The sequence below is a fragment of the Lithobates pipiens genome, unplaced genomic scaffold, assembly GCF_037356315.1.
Source record: "Lithobates pipiens isolate NorthernLeopardFrog02 unplaced genomic scaffold, aLitPip1_a1.2 Scaffold_22, whole genome shotgun sequence".
Lineage (NCBI taxonomy): Eukaryota > Metazoa > Chordata > Amphibia > Anura > Ranidae > Lithobates > Lithobates pipiens.
Window position 1 is genome coordinate 337,100,243 of NW_027507784.1, and position 16,494 is coordinate 337,116,736.

The following is a 16,494-nucleotide window of genomic DNA, read 5'->3' on the forward strand; positions in this document are numbered from 1 at the left end:
TGTTTAGAATTGTGTCATCAGCCTGTGGCAGTGCTTGGTGGCCCCTTGTGCTTTTAGGTGGTTCACACTGATTTGCTGTGTTTTGGCCCATTGCTGGTGTATCCACAGTTTTCCTGCGTTTTACCCCCAGTCCTATAGATTTCTATTAGGTTGTTTGTTTTTTCTGCATTTTCTGAAAGCGCACCAAAATTCCTGCATGCTGCATCTTTGGCACACTGTCAGAAAATGCAGCAAAAACCTGCAACCTGATATAAATCAATAGGACTGCAGCTAAAACTGCAGATACATGAGCAGTGCAGCCAACTGCAGCACACCAGTGTGAGCCCAAAAGCTTGCACACACAACCCTGTACAACTTGGTCTAAACAAAACTCCTGGCATACAGCCATACCATCCCAGCTCAGGAGGGGTGGGGGCTCCAGGGATTTGATTGACTATGCAGGCCCTGTCTCTTCTAACCAATTGGGGAGAGTCTTGGAGGCAGTGGCAGGCTGCTGGTGGTAAGTGGCACACTGTATCTGGTGACAGGCTGTGGGTGGCGAGTGGCACACTGTATCTGGTTGCATGCTGGTGGCAAGTGGCACACTGTATCTGGTGGCAGGCTGCTGATGGCAAGTAGCACACTATCTTGTGGAAGGCTGCTGGTTGCACACTGCTGCTGGTGGCAAGTAGCACACTATCTGGTGGAAGGCTGCTGATGGCACACTGCTGGTGGCAAGTGGCACACTGTATCTGGTGGCACACTGCTGGTGGCAAGTGGCACATTGTATCTGGCATGCTGCTGGTGGCAAGTGGCACACTGTATCTGATGGCAGGCTGCTTGTGGCAAATGGCACACTGTATCTGGTGGCATGTTGCTTGTGTCAAGTGGTACACTGTATCTGGCATGCTGCTTGTGGCAAGTGGCACACTGTATCTGGTGGTACACTGCTGCTGGTGGCAGGCTGCTGATGGCAAGTAGCACACTGTATCTGGTGGCAGGCTGCTTGTGGCAAGTAGCACACTGTATCTGGTGGCAGGCTGCTTGTGGCAAGTGGCACACTGTATCTGGTGGCAGGCGGCTTGTGGCAAGTGGCACACTGTATCTGGTGGAAGGCGGCTTGTGGCAAGTGGCACACTGTATCTGGTGGAAGGCTGCTTGTGGCAAGTGGCACACTGTATCTGGTGACATGCTGCTGGTGGCAAGTGTCACACTGTATCTGGCATGCTGCTGGTGGCAAGTGGCACACTGTATCTGGCATGCTGCTTGTGGCAAGTGGCACACTATATCTGGCAGGCTGCTTGTGGCAAGTGGCACACTGTAACTGGTGGCAGGCTGCTTGTGGCAAGTGGCACACTGTAACTGGTGGCAGGCTGCTGTTGGCAAGTGGCACACTGTATCTGGTGGCATGCTGCTGGTAGCAAGTGGCACACTATCTGGCATGCTGCTTGTGACAAGTGGCACACTGTAACTGGTGGCAGGCTGCTTGTGGCAAGTGGCACACTGTAACTGGTGGCAGGCTGCTGTTGGCAAGTGGCACACTGTATCTGGTGGCATGCTGCTGGTAGCAAGTGGCACACTATCTGGCATGCTGCTTGTGACAAGTGGCACACCGTATCTGGTGGCAGGTTGCTGGTGGCAAGTGGCATGCTGCTGGTGGCAAGTGGCACACTATCTGGTGGCAGGCTGCTTGTGACAAGTGGTACACTGTATCTGGTGGCAGACTGCTGGTGGCAAGTGGCACACTTAAAGAGGGATTCCGCCCAAAAAAAAATATTAAAAGCCAGCAGCTATAAATACTACAGCTGCTGACTTTTAATAAATGGACACTCACCTGTCCCGGGTTCCAGCGATGCCGAGGCCGATCGACCGCTCGTGCCTCGGCTGCTGCCGCCACCATTCTAGGTGAGGGAATCAGGAAGTAAAGCGAATCGGCTTCACTTCCCGGTTCCCTACTGCGCGAGCTGCGCCGCGCAATAGGAAATCTCCGCGCTGTCACTGGGACCCGTGTGTGTCCCAGCAGACAGCGCGGCAGGGCAGGAAATGGCGTAGACTCCCGTGGGAGTCTATGCCCGGAAGTGGGTGAAAATACCCCCCTCCCCCCTGAAAGGTGTCAATTGTGACACCGGATGGGGGGAGGGTTCCGATCAGCGGAGGTTCCACTTTAGGGTGGAATCCCGCTTTAATCTGGTGGCATGCTGCTGGTAGCAAGTGGCACACTATCTGGCATGCTGCTTGTGACAAGTGGCACACCGTATCTGGTGTCAGGTTGCTGGTGGCAAGTGGCACACTGTATCTGGTGGCAAGTGGCACACTGTATCTGGTGGCAGGCTGCTAGTGGCACTGTATCTGGTGGCACACTGTATCTGGTGGCAAGTGGCACACTGTATCTGGTGGCAGGCTGCCAGTGGCACACTGTATCTGGTGACAGGCTGCTGGTGGCAAGTGGCACACTGTATCTGGTGGCATGCTGATGGCAAGTGGCACATTGTATCTGGTGGCAAGTGGCACACTGTATCTGGTGGCAGGCTGCGGGTGGCATCTGGCAGCAGGCAATGGTGGCAAGCGACACACTGCATCTGGTGGGAAGTGACAAGCTCAGGTTCCCACTGATAATGCATCATGGTGAGTTGAACTATTTCACTATATATTACAATGTAGTAATAGAAATAATGGAATTTGATCATCCCGATGCCATATCAAGCATAGCGTCAGGATGATTTTAAGTGCTAAGTGCCATTTGCCTGAAAAATCACCCCCCGCCACCTATTTCCCCATCAACCCGAGACTACATCCCCCCTCTTTTTTTTTTTTGGGAAGGGGGGGATCTCCCTGAATGGCAGTTTGGAAATGTGGTCTCCTATGTTGCTGCTGTTGAGAGACCGCATAGCAGGTGGTATTGGGGGTGTTCCTGCTGCTCAAAGGCTGCACGGCCGATATTACTGGTGAAAGTATATTTAATTTGTTTTAGCAAAACATTTTTGCATTTTCATTTTGTTTCCGTAAAAAAGGCCCACCAAAATCCTCAGCACCAGGCCCATGATGCTGTTAATCTGGCCCTGGGATGAGCGAGTTTAGGGTGGAGGAACTTGACTGGCCTGCAAAGAGTCCTGACCTCAACCCGCTAGAACACCTTTGGGATGAATTAGAGACTGAAAGCCAGGCCTTCTCACGCACATCAGTGCCTGACCTCACAAATATGATTCTGAGAGAATGGTCAAACATTCCCATAGACACACTCCTAAACCTTGTGAACGGCCTTCCCAGAAGAGTTGAAGCTGTTATAGCTGCAAAGGGTGGGACAACTCAATATTGAACCCTACAGATGCAGACTAAGATGCCATTAAAGTCCATGTTAAAGTCCATGTGCATGTAAAGGCTTTTGTTATTATAGTATATCTTGTAGTCCCCCAGAGAAAAGAAGGCCTTGCATCTTCAGCTAGCTCTTTAGTGATGTACGTGAGATATCCTGGTAATCAGAATGAAGTAAAGTAGGCTGGTCTTAACAAGCAAGGTGGTGTAAAGTATACTGGCAGTGTCCTAAAGCAGAAGGAACACTGTCGCTGCTCAGCAAAGAGTAAATGTAGCACAAGGTCCTACAGGTTTAGGCAAAAGAAAAAGACAATAGTGTCTACATGCAGTGTCCCTTGTTGTAGCAGGATGGTCAAGTGCCCACTCACCAGTCCCAATGACCCTTGGTATTGAAGAGTAGCATGGAGCTACAGGACAGGCCTCTGTAGAATATAGCTCAAGGGATGCTGCAGCCCTGCGTCACACCACACTGCAGCTCGGCTGGATCTGGCGTGGATGTGTTGAGAGCGGCCTCCAGGCTGCCTCTAAGCAATCAGAAATAGTTTGCAGTGGATGCTCCTGCACTCGCTCGCAAAGGACTCTTTTTCCCTGTAGCACAGGCCACAACTCGCAGCACAGTCTGACACTGAATCACTGCTTGCAGATCCAGGTCGGGGTCCCAAGAGAGCGATCCCGCTCCCACACCAGCTTTTTATCACCGCTCCCAGCATTTTGTTCTCTCTTTTGCAGCTGGCTGGTACTTGTAGTCTAAAACAGTCTGACTTGAATGCAAAGCCTGGCTCTTGGGACTACTTATCCCAAGATGCATTGCTTCACGCCCTGATATTATTCAACCCTGCTGGCAGGATGTGATAACATAGTCACAACGAAGCACTAGAGAGGAACAGTCTAAGCCCTTGTACACATGGTCGGAGAATCTGTCGGAATGAGTCTTATCGGACCGTGTCGTCAGATAATCCGACTGTGTGTGGTATACATCGAACTGATTCTGTCCGAATCTCCGTCCGACCCAATTTTCCAACATGTTGGAAATATTTCCCGACCAACTGGGCCGGACGGACCTAATCCGATCATGTGTAGAGCATTTTCATCGGACCAAGTGCCACGCATGCTCAGATCAAATTCCTACATCAAAGCTATTGCCTACTAGCCTGAATGTAGTCCCATCGTAACGAAATTACGTCATCACGTTCTGAAAGATCGGATTTTTCTCCAACTTGGCCCGACCGTGTGTATGCAACAGTTTCGGACACAATCCGTCGGACTAAATCCGACGGGCAAAATCCGACGGATTTGGTTGCCAAAATCTCCGACCGTGTGTACGTGGGCTAACTGCAGCAAGTGCTGCAAAGTGTCTGCTGATAAGGCAGGCAATATTAGCCAGCTCCTGGCTTTAGTTATGTTATGATTCAGATGGACCCACCTCTATTCAACCCAAACACAATAATCAGGAATCATCTTATTTCACTTTTATATCTTAATGTATTTATAGCAATATGTTTCATTTCATATCCATTTAATCTGTGGTGCATTTTTTTTATAATAATGAAAAATGTTCATGCAAAAAGAATCGGCTAATTATCCACAAGTCAAAGAATACCGCATCACCCTCATCCAAAAACGAAAAATTAAAGGGTCTGAATCAATTTGGATCAATCGTTACGTCATTTCGGAACATTGACAAAAGGCCCAAACTATCACATCTTATCATCCGAATGAAATTAATAGATGTGAATGAATTCGTTGTTTTCATTATAACTTTTTTTTCAAATTCATTAAGATTAATTACTATTGTGATTCGGAGATTCTGAAATTTTTGTCCGAATCTCTATTCTCAAGAACACGAAGCGCACATGTCTGCTACCCAGTGCATCTTGGAAAAGCAGCAAAACCTTTGGCATAGTCCTTATCTTTAGCTATGCAATCAGAAAATTAATTCCTTGGAACTTTTGGACCTTACTAGGAGTTGGATCCTCATGGCATTAGTCTAGCGTAACAGCATAGTATTTGTGTTAAAACCAAACAAGAAAACCTTTAATTTTTTTTTTATTGTCTTTAGGCAACTCTGCATCAAACACCATGTTGGAAGGCTTTGAGAACACCGTTTCCTTTCTACCACCAATTGTCCTGGACTTTGAGCTTCCACCAGGATATCCCTCTACTACGAGCCCCATCTTCACACTCAGCTGCAAGTGGCTTTCACCAGAACAGGTAAAGTATTCACTTCATCCTTTTTAAATATGCAGTAAGTACAGATAAATAAGTGTTGATGTGGCAGAAATATATTGTACTCCTATCTTCCTCTTTTATATCACTACAAAGTGTTTTTTTTTTTTTGCTCTGAATTTCTAAGCATGTGGTGTCAGCCCTGCCATCTTCACTTGTGATACATTGCAAAGAACACAGACCTCCCCTCATTTCCTGCTCCCCCCCATCCTCATCTGTATTACCCCTCATCATCTTCAACCATCATCATCTCCATAACTCATCCTCATGACAGTCAGTTTTGGGTAAGTGGGTATCTGGGGGTGGGGAAGGATGAGATCCTTATGATCGGGGCAAGCACAACTCCCTTTCCCATCTTCTCTCTCTGATCGCTGGGTTAAGAAAACAGAAGCCTATCTGAACCCCCATTTTCACTTACTTTAATCACGTGATCATTCCGGACTGGGAAGAAGCCGGGGAAGAACAAGATAGAGGAAGAAGAAGAACAGAAGAAAGAAGATGGAAGAAGAAGCGGGGAAAGAAGAAGACATTAGGAATTGTCAAAAAACATCTATTGTCTTTTTTAACATCTTTGACACTTTTTTTGTGAAATGGTAAGGGTATATTTGTACTCCATTACCAATTCACACGGGGGTGAGATCTGGGGGTCCCCCTGTTAAAGGGGGCTTCCAGATTCCGATAAGCCCCCCGCCCGCAGACCCCCAAAACCACCGGGCAAGGGTTGTGGGGATGAGGCCCTTCTCCTCCCCATTAACATGGGGACAAAGTGCTTTGGGGGGCTACCCCAAAGCACCCTCCCAATGTTGAGGGCATGTGGCCTGGTATGGTTCAGGAGGGGGGGCGCTCTCTCACCCCCCCTCTTTTCCTGCGGCTTGCCAGGTTACGTGCTCAGATAAGATTCTGGTTTGGATTTTTGGAGGAACCCCCACGCCAAAATTTAAAAAAAAATGGCGTGGGGGTTCCCCCAAAAATCCAGAAACCAACGGCCATCCCCTCATCCCGGATCGCTCCTGAAGTGAAACGGACTGCCGCAGCCAGCGGGAGGGGGTCTGATCGGACACCCCACCCGCTGGAAGGCAGGCACGTACGGGTATGTGCTTGTGCCTGTCCGTGCCATTGTGCTGATGTATTTTTACATGCGGCGGTCCTAAAGTGGTTAAGCTTTATCAAAATCACTGCTATCGAAAAAACGTCTGTTTTTAAAACTTTTTTTGCATTGATACATGTCCCCTTGGGTAAGACTCAGGTCCCCAAACACTTTTTAAGACAATACCATGCATATAAGCCTTTAAGATCAGTACTTTTGACTTTTCATGTTCGTGTCCCATAGACTTTAACGGTGTACACGTGCTTGAAAAAATGTTTTGCATGTTCTGGTGCGAACTGAACAGGGGGGGGGGGGGGGGATATTTGGCCCATCCCTATTAATTTCTGATGTGTTACAAAGGACCTTTCCTCACCCCCCCCCCCATTTTTGTCTGCATAACCCTTCCTCACCCCCCTTTCTTCAAAACCCCTCCTCATCTGGTATTGTATTTCTACTTATGTAGCGTTCACCGTACTGCCGTACTGTACTCTATTTTGTTGTTTCACACCTTCTCTGTGAATATTTACCTCTATATACCAATAAAAATGTATTGATGAAAAAAAAAACCCTCCTCATCTTCTCACCCCATTTTTATCTCCATAATCCCATTCCCGTCTCTTCCCAAGCTCATCTCCATAACTCAATCCTCATCTCCATCACCCATCCTCATATTCCCCCATCCTCCTTTCCATAACCCATCCTCATATCCCACCAGTCCTCATCATCTCTCAACCTGTTATAACACTGGGCATTGTTACTGAGGACACAGAACTCCATTTGCCTATAGGATGGCAGCATTCAGCACATCACCTTGCACTAGCCCTAGTGCTCAGAGGCGGTTGGACTATCTTTTTCTGTTTTTCAGTATGCTTTGAGTCTGGACCGACCTTTCCTTAGCCTACACCCTCACTGGTCAGCGGCATCCAACTAACCAGACTTTGACAGTGTCAGGTCACCTTGAGGCCAGGTGACAGATGCACACCGTAGGGATCAGGAGTGCACCGCAAGGTTGTGGACCCTACGGCTGACTGCTGTGGACGGGGGTCAAGGTGATAGGAAGGCAGGGCCGCCAAAACACCAAGATGGATCCCACCGGGGTTAGAGCGTAAGATTCCATGGGGCGCAGAGTCTAAGAGCCAGCAGATGTTCACCAGAGCCTCTAGTGGTGAGGATGGACTTGGCTGCAACTGGCTCCAGGTCGCGACCCCCAGGGTCCCCCAGCTCACACCCACAGTAGGCAACAGGAGGATAGGGATGGTGAAGGACAAGCCGAGGTCGGGCCACAAGCAGACAGGAATAGTCAGGGACACGCCAAAAGGTCAGGATCACAGGCAAACAGGGATAGTCAAGGACACGCCAAAGTCGGTAACGTAACAACAGCAGAGCACACGGTAGGTAACAGGAAGCTAACACACAAAGGTTGATCAGCAGGGTTGGCTTGCAGTGCACAGGTTAATATAGAGTTCTCTGATAGGAGCTAGGGTGGAGCCATGCCAGAGGATGGATTATAAAAGCAGTCAGCTGAGGGTCGGCTGGTCTCTAGAAATGAACACATGGAGACAGGTAAGCAGACAAACTCTATTGCATAACCATGACAGACAGCCTGAGCATTTATCAAGCATTTATCATAGGACATGCCTTATGCCAACTATATTTGCCTTCACCTAGTTAACTTAAAGGGGCATACCTACTGACTGATTCCAGACCCTTTTTGTTGAACTGCCCTTTGAACGCCACCCTTTAAAGCATCATCACATTGTTTTGCGCAACAACATTAAAGGGCCCCAACTGAGCTAGGCAGAAGCTTTAATCAAGAAACTGTTCAGACCCAGGTGTCTGCCTGCCAGCAGCAGGTCCGTCTCTAATTTTGACTGGACCCTGGGCAAACATTTTCTTGGGCCCCCTCTTCCATTAAATTTCGCTCTCCACATGCTTGATTGGTTGCTAGAGATTACTGTACATCAATACTGCTCACTGATTGATTGCTAGAAGTTACTGAACATCTATACCACTCACTAATTGGTTGCTAGAGGTTACTGTACATTATTACTGCTCACTTATTGGATCCTAGAGGTTACTGCATATCCTTACCACTCAAGAGGTTAGTGCGCAGCATTACTGCTCACTGATTGGTTGCTAAAGGTTACAGCACATCATCTCCTCACTGCCTGCACACCATGAACTGGGGAGGTGAGGGGACACATTAATAGACAGAAAATTCCTTGGAATCCTGGGATCAGTGTCAATATTGTGGGAAGGGAGGGGGGTGTGATCAGTGGCAATGCTGGGGGGTTGATGGGATCAGTGGCAGTAGTGGGGGATGGGATTAGTTAGTAGGCAGTACACTGACAAATTTTGAATCATGTAGAGAAAAGCTGGAAATCTTTGGCAAGTATATAGTGGGGGATTCTACCAATGTAATGGGGAATTTACAATGACCACCAATGTGGGGGGGATTTACACTGACCATCAATGTCAAGGGAAATTTGCGCCAATTTTCACCAACCACTATGTAACAGGGGATTTTACGCCACCCACCAATAGAAAAGAGGGATTTCTTCACCGACACCAATGTAATAAGATGTCATAAACCATGAAATCGGACCAAGACAGAAGTACAGTTAAATCCCACTTGTTTAACCACTTGCCGACCGCCGCACGACGATGTACGTCGACAGAATGGCACGGGCAGGCATAAGGGCTTACATGTACGTCCTTGCCTGCCCGCGGGTCGGGGGCCCGATCGGGCCCCCGCCCGGTGCCTGCGGCGGTCGGTATTCGTTCGGGAGCGATCCCGGACGAGGGGACGGCCATTCATTCATGGCCACCCCCTCGCGATCGCTCCCGACGAATGAAAATGTCCCGTGACATCACTTCCTCTCCTGTAATGTAAACAAAGGAGAGGAAGTGATGTATTCTCTCCTCCGTGTCGGTATTTTTCGTTCCGGCACCGAGGAGAGAGCCTCGGTGAGTTGCACAAGCACTACACTACACAGTAGAACATGCCAGGCACACTCACACCCCCCCTTTACCCCCCGATCACCCCCCAATTACCCCTGCCCCCCCAGTCACAGTGACACCAATTGCTTTTTTTTTTTTGCATTGGTGTCATTTGTGACTGTAATAACTGTTAGGGCAGTTAGGGTTAGCCCCCTTTAGTTCTAATGTGCCCCCCTAACCCCCCCAATAAAGGTTTAACCCTGTGATCACCCCCCCTCGCCAGTGTCACTAAGGCTGGGTTCACATTGCAGCGGTTTATGAGAACGAATGTGATTCGCACCGCACTGCAGTGCAAATCACATCCGATCTCTGTGCGATTCGAGTTCAGCCATACAGATAGTATGGCTGAATTTGTGTCGCACCCGCCGCACCCGCCGCAAATTCGCACGGGACCCTTTTTTGGCCCGCAGCAGAATCGGATCGCATGGGTGTTCACACCATGCGATCCGAGTGTGCAGAACGCACTGCGATATGCGAACTGATCTGGGGGTGTCATTAACATTTCACTGACACTCCCAGCAGTTCGCATAGGGCAGTGTGAACTGCCGCCGGGAGGCATGCGATGCGGGAACCCGCCGCGGATTCATGGCGTTCCCGCATCGCTCCAGTGTGAACCCAGCCTAATAAGCGATCATTTTTCTGATCGCTGTATTAGTGTCACAGGTGACGCTAGTTAGGCAGGTAGGTATTTAGGTTCGCCGCAGCTTTTTATAGCGCCAGGGACCCCCATATACTACCGCATAAAGCCCCCTGATTGCCCCCTAGTTAACCCTTTCACCAGTGATCACCATATAACTGTTACAGGTGACGCTGGTTGGTTAGTTATTTTTTTATAGTTTCAGGGCACCCGCCATTTATTACCTAATAAAGGTTTAACCCCCTGATCACCCGGCGGGTGTCATTTGTGACTGTAATAACTGTTAGGGCAGTTAGGGTTAGGCCCCTTTAGTTCTAAGGTACCCCCCTAACCCCCCCAATAAAGGTTTAACCCCGTGATCACCCCCCGTCGCCAGTGTCACTAAGGCTGGGTTCACATTGCAGCGGTTTATGAGAACGGATGTGATTCGCACCGCACTGCAGTGCAAATCACATCCGATCTCTGTGCGATTCGAGTTCAGCCATACAGATAGTATGGCTGAATTCGTGTCGCACCCGCCGCAAACTCGCACGGGACCCTTTTTTTGGCCCGCAGCAGAATCTGATCGCATGGGTGTTCACACCATGCGATCCGAGTTTGCAGATCGCACTGCGATATGCGAACTGATCTGGGGGTGTCATTAACATTTCACTGACACTCCCAGCAGTTCGCATAGGGCAGTGTGAACTGCCGCCGGGAGGCATGTGATGCGGGAACCCGCCACGCATTCGTGGCGTTCCCACATCGCTCCAGTGTGAACCCAGCCTAATAAGCGATCGTTTTTCTGATCACTGTATTAGTGTCACAGGTGACGCTAGTTAGGCAGGTAGGTATTTAGGTTCGCCGCAGCTTTTTATAGCGCCAGGGACCCCCATATACTACCGCATAAAGCCCCCTGATTGCCCCCTAGTTAACCCTTTCACCAGTGATCACCATATAACTGTTACAGGTGACGCTGGTTGGTTAGTTATTTTTTTATAGTTTCAGGGCACCCGCCATTTATTACCTAGTCTCACTAGTGTACCCCTAAATTTAGGGGTGTCTACTTTCCAAAATGGGGTTATTTGGGGGGGGGTTGTGCCATCTTGGCATTTTATGGCCTTCAAAACTGTAACGCCCTTAGAAAGCCTGAAGGCGGTGCTTGGTTTTCGGGGCCCCGTACGCGGCTAGGCTCCCAAAAAGTCCCACATATGTGGTATCCCCGTACTCAGGAGAAGCAGCAGAATTTATTTTGGGGTGTCATTTCACATATGCCCATAGCATGTGTGAGCAATATATCATTTAGTGACAACTTTGTGTAAAAAAAAAAAAAATGTCATTATTCAATCGCTTGAGGCAAAAAAATAAAATATTCAATGGGCTCAACATGCCACTTATCAATTTCCTTAGGGTGTCTACTTTCCAAAATGGGGTAATTTGGGGGGGGTTTTGTACTGCCCTGCCATTTTAGCACCTCAAGAAATGAGATAGGCAGTCGTAAACTAAAAGCTGCGTAAATTCCAGAAAACGTACCTTAGTTTGTAGATGTGACAACTTTTGCGCAAACCAATAAATATACAATTATTGACTTTTTTTTTACCAAAGACATGTGGCTGAATACATTTTGGCCTAAATGTATGACTAAAATTGAGTTTATTGGATTTTTCTAATAACAAAAAGTAGAAAATATCATTTTTTTTCAAAATTTGCGGTCTTTTTACGTTTATATCGCAAAAAATAAAAATCGCAGAGGCAATCAAATACCATCAAAAGAAAGCTCTATTTGTGGGAAGAAAAGGACGCAAATTTTGTTTGGGTACAACATTGCATGACCGCGCAATTACCAGTTAAAGCAGCGCAGTGCCAAATTGTAAAAAGACCTCTGGTCATTTACCAGCAAAATGGTCCGGTCTGAAGGTGGTTAATAATAAAAGTAAATAGAACAAACATAGTCAAAACATAGTCAGAGTTTAGGAACCGGAACGGAAAGTCAGACAAGCCAAACGTCAGGGAGCCGGAGATGAGCGTAGTAAAACAGCAAGCAGGATCTGGAGCCAGAAGGGATGTCAGCCAAGCAAGTCTTTTAACAGGAACACAGGCGATAGTCTCTGTGATATTGACCAAGGCGAAGGCAGAGATCCTCTGGGCTGGACAGCTTAAGTAGGCAGGACTGACGAGCAGGATATCATCAACAGCTGAATAACTGTGGAGAGATAGGAGCTGGCATTAGCCGACAGCTGAGCAGCTAGCTCAGAGAAAGAAGGGCTGAGCCCAGCCCTGACATAAGAGCATTTACACTAACCACCAGTGTAAGGGGGAATATGCAATGTCCTCCATGTAAGGGGAAATTTACACTGACATTCATTGTCGAGGAGATTTGTACTGACCACCAATGTAAGGTGACACTTCTACACTGACCACCAATGTTAGGGGGGATTTACGCTGACCACCAAGTAAAGGGGGATTTACACTGACTACCAGTGTATGGGCAATTCTGCACTTACCACCAATGTAAAGGGAAATGTACTGATCACCAATGTTATGAAGAATTTACACTGACAACCAATGTAATGGGGAATTTTACATCAACAGCCAATAAAGGGGCATTTCTATACTGGCCACCAATATAAGGGGGATTTACACTAACCACCAATTTAAAGGGGGCTTCTACGTGGACCACCGATGTAATGGAGGATTCGAAACTGACCACAAATGAAAATTTGGATTTTTTTAACGATTATCAATATAAAGAGGAGTTTCTACACTGGCCACCCATGTAATGGGGATTTACACTGACCACTAATGTAATAGGAGCATTCACAGTAACCACCAATGTAAAGAGGGATTTACACTGACCACTAGTGTGAATAAAAAGGATTGTACACCAAGCCCCAATGTAATGAGAAGATTTACACTGACCACCAATGTAACTGGGACATTTAGCCTGCGTTCACATTTGTGTGTGTCGTGAATACTGAGTTTAATTGACAGCAGCTGGAGCTAATGGCCAGGAAGGCCGAATCACTCGTGGACATTGCTGGATCGAGATAGGGCTCAGATAATTATGGGGGGGAGGGGGGGCTGGGGGTTTGGTTGCTGCACACAGAAGGCTTTTTATCTTAATGCATAGAATGCATTAAAAAAAAAGTCTTCTGTCTTTACAACCCCTTTAAGGATACCGGACTTACCGTATTTGCCGGCGTATAAGACGACCCGGCATATAAGACGACCCCCTAAAAACCTGCACAGTTAAAATGTTTTGCCCGTACTCACCGTTTAAGACGACCCCCGATTCCGAGGCTTCCGACGCTTCATATTCCTCTTCTTCTTCGTTCTTGCTGGAGCCATTTCCTTCTTCCTTCTGGTGCTGGAGCCAATCACGGCGAGCAATGTATTCTATTAATGAATACAAAGCCTGCTGGGATTGGCGGAGGCTGTTACATCATCAGCCCGCGCCTCACTCTCAAAGCCAATCGGAGCAGGCTACTGTGTGTAGCCTGCTCGGATTGGCAGAGATTGCTGCTCCAATCCGAGCAGGCTCTGTATTCATTTGAATACATCGCTCACTGGGATTGGTTCAGTGGTATATACTGTATGTAGCCGAAGCTACATACAGTATTACCGGACAGCCAGAAGGCATCCCAGCAGCGGACCCGGCGTATAAGACGACCCCTCCTTTTTGCTCAGTTTTTTTAAGTGTAAAAGGTCGTCTTATACGCCGGCAAATACGGTAATTGAACTGTATTTGTGTTACATTGTTTTCTTATTTGTTAACTTTGAGCCATTGAACTGCTGTGTTGCCCTACCTCGCTGGTCTGCCAACACAATCTGTTTATTTTATAATGATCAGTGTGTGACCTTCTCGTGTGACTGCCGGGAGACTCTGGCCAAAGTGTTCTGGTGGTGACAGCAGGAGTGAGGTTCCACCTAGGGCTGGGGAAAGAGCAGAGGACCAAATACTACCAGAGGCTCCTGGGGTAGTGCTACACTATCCTCATTTCTCCCCATCCTAATCCATAACCCCCTCCTCATTCCCCCCCTCCAGCCTCATCTGCATAATTCCTCTTCATCTCTCCTCATTCTCATCAACATAATACCTCCTCATCTCCCTCGCCATCCTCATCTGCATAACCCCTCCTCATCTCCCCAAGACTCCTCTTCATAACCCCTCCTCATCTCCCCCAAGCCTCCTCTTAATAACCCTCCTCATCTCCCTCAAGCTTCCTCTTCATAACCCCTCTTCATCTCCTCCAAGCCTCCTCTTCATAACCCCTCCTCATCTTCCCCAAGACTCCTCTTCATAACCCCTCCTCATCTCCCCCAAGCCTCCTCTTCATAACCCCTCCTCATCTCCCCCAAGCCTCCTCTTCATAACCCCTCCTCATCTTCCCCAAGACTCCTCTTCATAACCCCTCCTCATCTTCCCCAAGACTCCTCTTCATAACCCCTCCTCATCTTCCCCAAGACTCCTCTTCATAACCCCTCCTCATCTCCCCCAAGCCTCCTCTTCATAACCCCTCCTCATCTTCCCCAAGACTCCTCTTCATAACCCCTCCTCATCTTCCCCAAGACTCCTCTTCATAACCCCTCCTCATCTTCCCCAAGACTCCTCTTCATAACCCCTCCTCATCTCCCTCAAGCCTCCTCTTAATAACCCTGCTCATCTCCCTCAAACCTCCTCTTAATAACCCTCCTTATCTCCCCCAGGCCTCCTCTTCACAACCCCCCCTCATCTCCCCCAAGCCTCCTCTTAATAACCCTCCTCATCTCCCCCAAGCCTCCTCTTCCTAACCCCTCCTCATCTTCCCCAAGACTCCTCTTCATAACCCCTCCTCATCTCCCCCAAGACTCCTCTTCATAACCCCTCCTCATCTCCCCCAAGACTCCTCTTCACAACCCCTCCTTGTGCTCAAGCAAAGAAATTGGCTAGGTGGAAAATTGTCGGCGCTTGCATCCTATCTGATGCACGGTATGTTTCGGTATGCAGACCGGTGTAGGTGGTGACTGGTAAAATACAAAGATGAATAAGGAAAAAATATTGTGCGGGTAGAAACATAAGAGCTGCTGGGAACAACACAATAGAACAAATTGGGAAATAAACTGAATAAAAATCCCAAAGTTGCCACGCTAAACATTCAGAATTAAATATAAGGAAAAAAGTCTATATGGTGAAACAATTTGTGCCGTTCTCCATGGGGAACATTGTAAAGCGCTACATTGTAAAGCACTGCGAAAACTGTCTGCGCTATATAAATTGTGTATAATAATAATAATGGGGAAGAAAACAATAATTCGAAATCCAAAACTCACGTGATGTATATCCAATGTGAATGAATAAGGCAAATGAATAATATACTGTACCAATCACCCAGATGCACCTCCACCAGAAACCATATAAATGGCCTCCTTACCGGAAACTTTAGACTCCAAATTATAAAAGTCACAAGGCGCTGTTCACAAGCCCAATGATAAAAAAAAAATGGTCCAATCTTCTCCCCTGTTATGGTAGTGGGGTTAATGTCATGGATGATTTCTCCATCACAATGACCATGTGGAATAGATAAAGAATGCCCACATAATGTAAAACGTCATCGGGGTCAATTCTGATGAAACGCATAGGGTGGAGTCCATGTCTGTGACTTCAGGACGCTCGCGGAGGTTACAACCCATGTGGATTGGTTCACGGGAACTTTTTTCTTCATTTATAAGCTGGTTCATATCTGCAATATTGTGACTTTTTAGCATTATTACATTTGAAATAATGGATTTACAGTTTTACACTATGGCAACAAAAATTGCGTTTAACCACTTGCCGACCAAGTATCCTCGTATTCAGCGGGCGGTGGCTACAAGATAGAAGTGGTCTCTGCGATGGATTTGCCGCAAGATCGGTTTTATCGGCAGCGGGAGAGGGCTCCCCCCCTCCCACCGCGCTCCGGTGGCCTCCACCGATTACCGGAGCCGTCGATCGCGGTGGAGGCGATCTGGTCCTTCTCCTGGCTGGGCATGGAGACAAGTGAGGGGAAGATGGCTCCCCACCCGTCTCCATGACGTTGCAGAGCGGAAGTAACATCAAAACGTCACTTCCGCCCATAGCTCTTAAAGGGCCATTAAAAAAAAATAAAAAATTTGAATGGCAATTTTTTTATTATTATTGCATTTTAGTGTAAATATGAGATCTGAGGTCTTTTTGATCCCCCAGATCTCACATTAAAGAGGACCTATCATGCTTTTTTTATATTACAAGGGATGTTTACATTCCTTGTAATAGGAA

The 16,494-nt window shown here is 47.7% G+C and overlaps 1 protein-coding gene across 3 annotated transcripts in view; it reads left to right on the top strand.

Moving 5' to 3' along the window:
* LOC143925084 (E3 ubiquitin-protein ligase RNF14-like) overlaps positions 1-16,494 on the top strand; it is a 57,313-nt gene that overhangs the window by 11,649 nt on the left and 29,170 nt on the right. For all 3 annotated transcript variants that reach the window (XM_077449672.1, XM_077449673.1, XM_077449671.1), the window contains exon 3: positions 5,351-5,502. In XM_077449672.1, the coding sequence (XP_077305798.1) occupies positions 5,351-5,502 (152 nt within the window). The remainder of the gene's footprint in view (positions 1-5,350; positions 5,503-16,494) is intronic.